We start from the raw sequence: 10,971 nt of genomic DNA, 5'->3' as shown, positions 1-10,971 counted from the left end.
TCATGGCTCCGCCCCACGGAGAAGAATGCCTGTCACAGGGTGGCTTGGGGTTCCCCAAGTGTCTGCCCACCAGGGCAGGATCTCCTGGGACGTCTTTGGAAGTGAGCAGGAAGTCGTGGCTCTAACGAGTAGAACTTACAATGTAGTACTAACGTCGTCTTCTCAAATGGAATAGCAGTCTGATCTGAGGGCCCAGGGTGGGAAACAGTGATAGCTAATCCCACAGACCTTTTCATTTGTAGTTTTAGACATGGTGAGCAAGGGTTCTACTTGCTGTGAAACTGCCTGTGTGAATCTGAATTATTTGCCTGCTTATATACCCTTTTAAAATACTATTATGTGCCCACATGCAGGAAAGACTTTGGGGAGCGCTTTTGGTTTTGCATAATTTTGTGTTTGATCCTTGGCCTTAGCAGTGGCCATCCTACAAAGAGTCCCGTTCTCTTGTGGTGGCCTCGCTGCCTTCCAGTGTTATCTTCTGGCTGCCATTACAACCCCTCTTGGTCATAGGAATTCATCGGATAAAGGCGGCTTGTTCATTTACATGTGGGTAGCATGTGCTGAGGCTAAACTTCCCGGTAGATGTTTTTACAGCCCAGAAGTACAACTGGATGAGCAGACAGATTGTTGCGGTGAGTTACAGTCCCATTCAAGTGCCTTTCCTTTCCTTTCTGTACAGAGTGACAAATTCTAAGCTGCTGTCGTTGTACCTGCATCTGCCTTGGCCCTGCCCACTCCCCCACCTTTGCCGTTTCTGTGGTCTAGAGTGATGAAGAGTTTGCTTGTCGCCCTATTGGGTGACAAGATTGAACACAGAGGGAAGGACAAGGAGTTTCTAGAGTGTGCAGAGGGACCTGAACTCGGCGAGCATTTGGGGAGCCCTCACGATTCCCGGCACTGGCTGACCGAGGCCGGGTGTTTTAGGAGAACACAAGGAGGCCTCTGTGGGGGAAGGAAGAAACCTCTCCAGCTCGGGTAGTGAAACGTCGCCATGAATGACGTGCCCGACCCTGCGTGTGAGCAGAGGCGGCTGCTCTAGGGGGTGTTGGGAGGTCCCCGCAGACCTCAGGCGGGTCAGAGGCCAGTTCCAAAGAACACAGGAAAGGCAGGGGGTCCTGGCAGGTGCTGGAGACCCAGCAGGTCAAAGTCCAGGATGCAGACGGGCCCCAGAAGGTGGTCAGGAAACCCGGGCCGGGGCTGGGTTCAAAAGGCCTGGGCGAGCGCCTCACTCAGCAAAAATTTCTTGGGCTTCCTGCCTAAGGCCAGGACTGTTTTTGTGGGTGGGGGTGGGCTGGGGGGGTGGGGGAGGATGGGAAGCCAGGCAGTCCCTCAGAGTGAACCCCCACAGGGTCAACCATGAAGCAAACAGGACGGTGGGGACGCAGAAGGTGACTCTGATTGCAGAGGAATGGAGAGAAGGGCTCTGTGACGAGGGCTTCAGGACATGGAGGTGGCAGCGTTAAATTTTCTAAGACCTCAGGGGAAAAGCTCAGTCTTGGGTTTTTCTGTTGAATTTGAGATGCTGGCACTTCCGCCATGGCCGTGACAAGAAACCACGATGGCCTTGGATTTACTGCAAGCTGGGAGCAGTGGGGCCCCATCTTGAGGAGCCGGGAAAGGACTGGGAGGAAGTGGGGGAGCCTGGCTGGGGCAGACACATGAGCTATCTGACCACACACAGGACAGGCCCTCGCCACGGGGCAGAGACGGGCGCCAGAGAGGGGCTGCTTGGAGGAGAGGGTCTGAGAAGGCGACAGGAGGGGGCTCTGGGTGGTGGAAAGCTTACTTTGACGAAGAATTGCTTCTGATTGCAGAGGGAAAAATTGGCAGGACAGTGGGGGTCACGTCAGATGCTTTTGGTCTGCATTCCCTATAGGCTGAGGTCACCCCGGGAGAGTAAGGTTAGAGAACAACTTGAGTTCGTGGAAATACCTGGAAGTAAGTGCTGAGATGTGGTTCTGAGATAAAGGAATGAGTGCGAGGCTCGGCATGGTGTTCAGACCCGTCTCCCCGCTCCACGAGCTGTGCGGTCGCCTGGCCCTATGGTCTCCCCTTTCCCTATGGTCTCGCCTTTCCCTTGCATCCCCGAGCCCCCTGGGACCCACCCACACTGACGGGTTCAGTGTTCTTTTCGGCTAATGCGACTGACAGACATGATTCAGGCAAGGATTTTTAAACAGAAATTTTATTGGAAGAATTTTGATACAGCGGTTTATTCTTTTTAAACACATCTGAGGTTACACAAAACATACAAAAATGTCTTCAGGTAACACAAAGTGGAGTCGACATTACAGAGTTGAGGCATTGTACTTCGGCGAATCAGAGCTGCTCACCCGTGCGTGTGCAAACCAAATCACAACAGCCCTTGAAGTGGACGCGCAGACCTGGCCTTGTACTTGAGCGTTGGTTTGGGAATGTACGCCCCCAATCTTCACAAAAGGAATGAAGCCCAAATTCAAACTGGGCCAAGTGCTTAGAAACCGTTTGAGACAGGCGGTCAGGAGTGGAAGGGGTGCAGGGAACATGCCAGGAAGGGATTTGGCAACTTTACATTCACAGTATTTCTGATGTAAAAGGCCCATTCTGTTCACTGACCAAACTCACAAGTGTTGGGGCAAAATCTCACTTGGGCAGAAATGCCACTGAATCTGCTGTTTTAGAGGAAGAGTGGGGTTACTTGGCAAACTCTCATCAGAGGTACATCTGAGATTCAGCTCAGAATCTCCCCTGAGCCTAACTGCTGCAGGACAGGTGATACGGAAACAGAATTCACAAAAGTAAAGCTTTATTTCCACCAGCAGAAGAAGTTTACAGGCGGGAGCAATGAGAAGGGATGAAAAGTAAATGAAAAAATGTAGAGAAGCGCTACTAAAATTTAGTATCTAGAGAGGAAAAGAGTTAGAGAGATTCAAAACTGTCCTAGGAATGTTTGAATCCTTACGTGCAGTGTTGTTACAGAAGCACCTTGAGGACCGATCTCGGGAAGTGTTTTGGATAATACGTCTGGGACGAATGAAGTAGAGAACGTGTTCCACACAGGGCCTTAAGAGGGACATGCGTATGGCAACTGTCCTTAAAAACAAAGGACACAGTGGGGCTTCTTCCTCGGATGCCAAAGACAAAATTCGGGAGGCCCAGGTTCCAGGCCCCGTCTGCCTCATTGCTACCCCACGACAGGCAGCACGGCCCACAGCTCTACACCTGCACTGCTTCTGCGTGAAGGCGAGTGACCACTCACTGGGCGACTCGGGAAGAAGTGGCCCGAGGGAATGTAAAGTCGCTTATTTGGGCAGAAATGCCAAAGCAAAGCGGAGGTTTTGCAATAAACAGCACACAACCCTGACTACATTATGTACTCACTCACTGACCACCCCGCGCATTGTAAGTGTGAATCTATGCCGAGTTTGGGGATAACAGGGTGTATTAGACATTCTTTTTACTTCCAACAAACAGCGTGATCAAAATTACAAATGATAAATTTTGAAAGCTGTGGGAAGAGTTCAAAATGAAATATTATTAAGTGTAATTAAGCATAGATTGCTACTGGTTATGAAACAGACTTATTCCTTCTGAGAAAGTGTCCAGGAAGTGAAATGCACACCAACCCCAGGCACCCCTCTCAGGCCGCACAAAGCGGCTGGCAGTGAGCACTTCAGAAGGACAACTCGCTCCCAGGTTAGCCCTCTTTGGCCAGGAGGCGAGTCTCTCCGCCCACACTGGCCCTGACTCTGTCCTCTGGCCAGTCCCTTTTAAGCAGCTTCTCTGTGAGTACCAAGAAAACTTTTTCTTTTCTTCTCTTTTTTAAGTTAATAAGGGTGCTGAAAGGAGTTCTGATTGCTCTGTTCGGCCTGCAGTTTCGGTTCCATGGCAAAGTCAGGAAGTAAGCAAAAGAGAGGATGGAAGGAGCGACTGTACCAGCCGCGCCCCACATCCACGCTGCCGGGGTGGCGGCCTACTGACGGTACAGGACAGCGTCAGCTCGGCTGCAGCTTCTGGGGTCTGGGTCTCGAGCTCCTTCGAGCAGACAGAGTCCAGAAAAAGCCCGACTGCGAGCCAGTGCTCCGCACTGCTGCCCCCAGGCAAGGCACCCACCTTCTCTGGCTACAGCGTCCTCACCTGTAAAAACTGGGGGCGGGCGTCCCTTCCTCCAGGGACTGGAGAATCAGAAGAGAAACCATATCTGAAAACACTGTCAGTCATAAAATCATGCAAAATGCTTCGTAGAAATGTGGGGATTTTCAATGTGATAATATGAAAAAGGCCACGCAAAGAGCCCAATGCAGGAACACTTAATAAAGGTTAAACCCCAACCTTTCTTTATGGGTAATTTTGGTTAGAAAATGATGAAACAGACACAAAAGACTACCTTGATTCTGGGGCCGAGATCTGAGTCACTCAGGCTTCTGGGGAATGCGTCTTGAAACAATCTTCCATTAATAAAATTTTCGGTCAGTGTTCTTTAAAGGATAAAATAATTTACTTTTTTCCAAAGATCTTGTGAACTGGAAACTAATTTGTTTTGAAGACGGTGACCAAAAAAAATGTTCTCAAGGTAATTAATGCTGACATGGAGAGATGAAAGCCAACAGTTTAGCATTTGGGATTCTGAGTAGGAGTTCAAAATTTCACCCTACTGAATTCAAGAATATATTCCGTTCCACACCAGATTTATTGCCCAATGTGTGCGGCTCTGAGAACAACGCTGGGCGTTCAGAGGCTCTCTGGGGACCGAGGGGACTGAGCACGGAAGGCACAAGACTGAAATGATAGGACCCGCCCACGGGCCTGGCTGCTACAAAGCACCCGAGTTGACAGAACACAGGCAGAGTAAAGAAAAGCGACCCTTGCTCTGCACTGAGCCCTGGGCGAAGGACCAGAAAAGTCCACACACAGGTGAGAAGGGTCCAATGCACAGATGTCAGCAACGGTGTAGAAATCAGGAACTGGTCTCGCAAGAGTAAAAAAGTAAGAGAAGAGTAAAAAAGTAAAAGAGTAAGAAATTTAATTATATCTCCCATAACGAATACCATGGAAATAATATTCTAAAGCTCATCATTACATATGAAAAATAAGACAGTAAAACTCCATTTATAAAGTGCGTTCATGTACCAAAAATGGAGGTTAGATGTCCTCTATTTACAAATGCTTTCTCGTCACATTTACAGAAAGGCAGGCAGCACGTGAGGCGGTGGCACCGGAGAGCAGGAAGACCTGGCGTCTACTCATGGCTTGGCCATGACTGGTCTCTGTGACCTTGAGGAGAGGCCAGCTTTTCTGGGCTTGACGTTCTCATCTGAAAAATGAGAGGCAGAGCAGACTGCTTCAAAGGACAGTCGCCTCAGATGTCCCGTTCTGCGTTAAGCCATGAAACACTTTTGTTCTTAAGCCCCAGCGTTCTCTACGGGGATGCTCACGTTAGTAATCCACAACACGGGCCGTGCGGGCGAAAACGTCAGAGGGCGCTGGCCGACTGCGCGTGGGGTCAGTGATTTGGCCGCTTTACAGAGTGCACAACCGTCACCGTATTTTGGTGTCTGGCCTCAAAGCTGAGGCGTCTGGATGCAGGGGAGTCACAGCCCCAAGGACACGTGACCACACTTCTGCCGGCCTCAGCAGAAGATGGTGTGGGGGTGACCGTGGGGAGCACGAAGCTACAGACAAACCAGGCCCTGTCCCTCACAAAGGTGCCCAGGGAGTCAGCAAGATGAGGGAGCCGCACAGAGGGTAAGCCCTTCCTCTCGACCAGTAGAACCTGCACTCAGAAGCACGGAACCGGCGTAGATATTCCTGCTTAGGGACGCTTACTTGGCGAAGTAAACTCTCCCTGAGTGATAGAAACTGGCTCTCCGAGAGTATTTTGGTTTTTGAAATATTATCAAAGTTATACTCAGATACTGAGAATTCCGCCCCCTGCTGTCCCAAGGTCAGCCCAACCATGGGGACATTCTAAATATATTTTATAACAATAATTGAGTTATTTCTCAGTGAAATTATCTATTTTAGCAATACATCTGGGCCAGGAACACCGGTAGAGCAAAGCAACTCCTCAAAGTGCGGGAAAAATTGCTTTTTCTCCCTGATTTTTACTGCTGCACACACAAGCTTAAAAAGATTGAATTAAAGCATAAATGTTAGTGCCGACCGGCCAGACGATACGAGCCGGCCATCTCTGGGGCAGGCGCGAGATCAGACCTTCTATCGCTCTGGGGCTCCCTACATTCACTGTCTTATGCAGGAAAGAAAAAACCACTCTCCTGCACTTGCCTACTGACTGACCAAAGCTTCACTTGGAAGGGAGGGCTCAGCGGGAGGCAGAACTGACCTTCAAAATCACTCATGAATTTTACAAGCCAGTGCAGATATTCTCTCCACATGGGAAGTATCATCACAATTACACACAGTTAGTTTTTAAAGACACATGTCCCAAATCCCTGCCTTCGCCTGAATGGTGTTTCCCAGAAAGGCCCGACCCCCGCGCAGCCCAGGGTTCCAGCAGCCTTGGCAGTGGGTGAGACTTCGAAGGGACTGTCTTCTGGCACTCAGGACAAAGCAGCGGTATCGTCATCAGGACCCTTCCTTGTACGTGTTCCCCCCAACAACTGGCCCAGCTAATAAGCACATCCTACTGCAGGAAGGCAGAGCTTTAGAACTGCCTGGCAGTTAAGAAAAAAGGTTTTGAAAATACTGGTCTGCAGAAAGGAGCCAAGGGAGAATTCGCGGCCATCTGCGGGAGTCTAGAGAATAGGAAGAGAGTAGCTTGGTTTTCCTAATACAGTGCAGTTCATAAATTGTGGGTCAGCAATAGGGAAAAGATACCCTAGACCTCAGACCAAGTCAACAGCGACTTCTGCCGCCGCAGTGAAAACGCCCTCCTTATCGACCTACATTCGCCAGTCATTTCCATCCCGCAGGGTCTCAGTCTCCCGACAGCCTCGCTTTTTCCAGCATAGCAGGGAACATACATGTGAGAAAAGGAAGTACAATGTGACAGCGTGTTTACACAGACCGCTCAAGCACCTGTCATCTCAAACTGCAATTTTACTTCCAAATACACAGGCACCTGGAAACCAGCTGACCTGGCAGCCCCTAAGACGCCTGTGTGGGGAAGAGCTCCGCACCCCCACCCCGGACCCTCGCCGGCCCAGGCACAGTGGCTGCACAGGCGGACGCACCTATGACCCGGCGTCTGAACAGTGACAAAGCAAAAGGACGCCGTCACCGTCATTTCACCGTCATTTCCGTCTTCCCTGCATGTTGCCTTTTCCTTTCGTTAAAACCCACAAACCTCAGCAAGGACAGACAGATAGAGGAAAGTTCGTCACAGACACAGAAGCTTTTCGAGAAATTTGGAATTTAGCGACTGGAGAAAGTCAGAACAACTACCTTTATAACAGATGCATTTGCAAAGTTTTGAAAACACAATCCACAAAACAATTTAATGTGATAATTGAATTGGATTTAAAAAGCAAACCATTACCTTTTATTTTTTTTGACGAGATAAAGCAATAAGAGGAAAACTTCCATAGAGCTAAACCCCTGCTGGAAGCACACAGAACGACGACCTGTATACATTACTAACAGGAGCCTTATTTCGTACAGATCACAGAATGACCATTTAAAAAACACACGACGGCAGATTTCTCTGCTGGCAAGTACATTTGCTGAGCCGAAGGCACTTGGAAAACCCAGTGTGGTTTGGTTCGTAAGTTTGCAAGGTACAGACAATTTCACAAACATATGATTATGCTGAAGAAAGTCAACAACCGTGACATTACACATAAAAAAGATCCCCGTTTCTTTTTTTCTTTTGTAATAACACTGGTTTTGTGGGAATGAAAGAAGCGGTTCGCAGCCGCTTCAGTGAAGGCCTTCCAGAGGACCGGAGGCCCGCAGCTGCGCTTCTCACTGGCTGGGAGGAGGGGTGGCCTGAGGACACTGGAAAGGAAACGGGAGAGAGAAACCAACCGACAAACAAAAACACCACCCTGGGGCAAAACCAGAAAGCTCAGAAATCCAAACGGCCGGGAGGGGCGGGCACAAAGGACCGGCCCCCATCCAGGAGAGAGGGTCTCAGTTCTCACCCCCCAGCTGGGAACCCCCGCAGGGCGCAAGCGGCTGGTGCCCCGTCTGCCCGGTGCTGGGAGGCTGCAGCGATGCGCTCTCTCTGTTAAAAAGCTGGGTACAGTACCAGAAAACTTCGGTTCCCCCGGAGAAGCAGTTTCTTCTCATTCCTTACATGGCTGCAAAGTCAATCTGTACATAAAGCTGTCTCACTCCAGCCTGAAAAGTTTAAAAACAAAAAAATTAGAAAATCAATCAAGCCCAACAGCAAACTATACCGTTCGGGAAAATAGTAAAAAAAAAAAATTTTTTTAAACCATGTTTTTTGAAAAGGGATTCCCTCTGCTTCTGAGAAATAATTCTCTGTTTTTCATCGTTATGAGTCCATCAGTTTATTTTGGGAACAAGTTCGTTCATAAATCATTAAAAGAGACTCCATTTACCCCCACAAAAGCCAAACAGGCACCGAACCCTGCCCTGCCTGTGTGAGGGGCTGGTGGAAGACTGAGGTCACCTCCACCACCACCCACTGAGGACCCCGCAGAGCTGGGCCACCAGGAAATCCTGGAGCAGCCCCATCTAACCCTTCCACAGCCACCGCACGCCGCTCTGGGCTCACGATTCTTCTCCCTCGAACCCGTCTCTACCAACACTGTGCTGCCTGCCCCGTCGCGGTTTGCCAAGGGCCCCTCGGAGTCGCTCCGCTCAGTTCTCAGTCCCGTCTCTGTGCTTATTTCTCAGCAAGGACAGAGGTGAGCACTTCTACCTGCTCAAACGCCTGTGTCAGTTCACCTATCAATCTTTCTCAAGCCTTCCCCCGGCCCGTCCTCCTGTCTTCAATCCCTGAGCATGGAAACACCCACAGGCTCAGTCCTCGGGCCCCTTCTTTTCTACACCTGTCCCCCAGGGCAGGGTCCCCAACCCGGGGCCTCTGATGTGTAGGGTCCGTGGCCTGTTAGGAACCGGGCCGCACAGCAGGAGGTGAGCTCGAATGTGATGTGCTTGAATCACCTGAAAACATCCCCTGCCCTCACCCCCTCCCCACACTTCATCCCTGGTCCAGGGAAAAATGGTCTTCCACAAAACCGGTCCCTGGTGCAAGAAAGGCTGAGGACCACTGCCCTAGAGGTCTCATCCAGTCCCCAGACTGCCGGCACCCTCCGCAGGCACACCCTCCCACATCTGCACCCCAGACTGGAACCCCGCCTGTCTCCCGGACAAGCGTCACCACACAGCTGACCAGGACACCCACAGTGTCCTCCCCCAAACCAGCCGCTCTTCATCTCCATCTCCGACAGCTCGGCTCCACCCTCACTGTCACAACTAAACAGTGCAGGTGCCTGACTCGCAGCACCATCGCCCACACGGCTGCCCTCCGCTGGGTCACTCGCACCCCCTGCCCCCTATTCGCAGTGGCCCCTGTCCCTCTCTCACGCTTCTCCCCACGCCACTCCGGTCTACCTCCAGTACTGTGGCCACGGCAGTGCCACTCCATCGCCCCAATCTCACACCAGCTCATCTTCCTCCGTCCTTCCTCGGCCTGCCAAGCCCCGTCATGATGGCCACGGCCCTTGGCTGCCCCCCGACCTCAGCTCTGACCCCTCCCTCTGCTCACTCTGCGGCAGCTGCTCTGTCTTTCAGCGTGGAACAGTGACCCTCAGGAGAGTCACATGACACAGATCCTCTGTCACATCCCTACTCAGACACCAGCAAGGCCCACGCTGGCCACCCTGCGCAACTCGCATCCAACTCGTTTGCCCAGCAATTACTCCCTGGGCACCTCCTGGCTTCCAAGGCCTTGCTCGGGCCCCTGGGAATGGGACAGTGAACCAAACAGGGAAAAGATACCCCGAGCTCGTGGAGTTTACGTGCTGTCGGGAGCTAGGAAGGAAGGGAGGTGATACACCACCAGACAGCAGATCCAGCACGCCAGATGCTCCCCGGGCCGGGGGAGAAACAGAGCGCAGTACAGAGACTCCCCACCCAGCTCTCCTGTGCCCGACACTCAGCACCCGCTGGTCCGTTACAGCGTCTCCGCCGGGTGTCTGTGTTCACTGTCGCTCTCCCACCAGATGCAATCCGCCAAGATCAAGGACTCATGTCTATGCTGACTCCCTCCCAGAACCTCGAGGAGCAACCAGCACACAGTAGGTGATCAGTAAATATTTGCTGGAGGAACTGAAAATCCACCAATTTCCTTCTTTCAAATAAAAATGATTTAGGTAAAGCACACAGTTACAATAAGCAAGTTCATATTGGTACCACAGAACAAGAGGTAAATCAGAACAGTCAAGAGAGAGGGAAAAACTAGAGCAGGGGTAAAGTAAGGGCATCACCTTCTCACAGTAATTTCTGGGGTGCTCCAGGCCCCATTCCCTAGCATTCGGGGAGGACGGCCTGCAAACGGCAGGACGTGTAAGAGGACTCAGGAACCACCCACAGGGAACGAAGAGCCAGGCAGGCCCCGGGCCTCCCTGCACAGAAACAGTGTAGCTCTTTGCCTCATTCGAAAGAAATCCTCGCTGCGACCAAGTTTGACTCTCTGAAAACACACTTAATGGCACCTCTCCTTGAACAGCTTTGTGGCAGGAAAAAAGAGAGAACTCAGTGTCTGTATGATTTTGAGCTAAAACTGAAAGGCAATTTAACTCTTCTCATTTTAAAAGTGTTGATAAAACACCTAGCCTCCTTATCCCACGAGACTGCTGTGTGCTCATCCAAGGCTGGACGGGTATTTAATAAGCCCTTCTACGTGCTGGGTGCCCCTGTGAGGATCACGGGTGATATGAGACAGGACTTCATCTGCTGTAATAGGCTAATGGACCAAATTATTGTGATTGATTAATTATACTTGATTTAGTCAACCCAAACGGCCCCCAAAATAACTATACTTAGGACAACTCTTCTGTA

At 50.9% G+C, this 10,971-nt stretch overlaps 1 protein-coding gene across 3 annotated transcripts in view; it reads right to left on the bottom strand.

The window, feature by feature from the left end:
- Positions 1-2,167: 2,167 nt before the first annotated feature.
- The window catches only part of SLC30A7 (solute carrier family 30 member 7), a 54,176-nt gene continuing 45,372 nt past the window's right edge, over positions 2,168-10,971 (bottom strand). Inside the window, exons 11-12 of one of the 3 annotated variants that reach the window (XM_045203327.2) lie at positions 8,189-8,280; positions 2,168-7,935 (exon numbers count right to left, since the gene is read on the bottom strand). In XM_045203327.2, coding sequence (XP_045059262.1) covers positions 8,233-8,280 — 48 coding nt within the window. In that variant the 3' untranslated portion in view covers positions 2,168-7,935; positions 8,189-8,232. Of the gene's footprint in view, positions 8,281-10,971 lie in introns of all 3 variants that reach the window. The other 2 variants (XM_045203328.2, XM_024570611.3) reach the window with 2 other exon arrangements.

The sequence above is a fragment of the Desmodus rotundus genome, chromosome 12 (genome assembly GCF_022682495.2).
Source record: "Desmodus rotundus isolate HL8 chromosome 12, HLdesRot8A.1, whole genome shotgun sequence".
NCBI classification, from domain to species: domain Eukaryota; kingdom Metazoa; phylum Chordata; class Mammalia; order Chiroptera; family Phyllostomidae; genus Desmodus; species Desmodus rotundus.
This window is presented reverse-complemented; position numbering and strand designations above follow the sequence as displayed.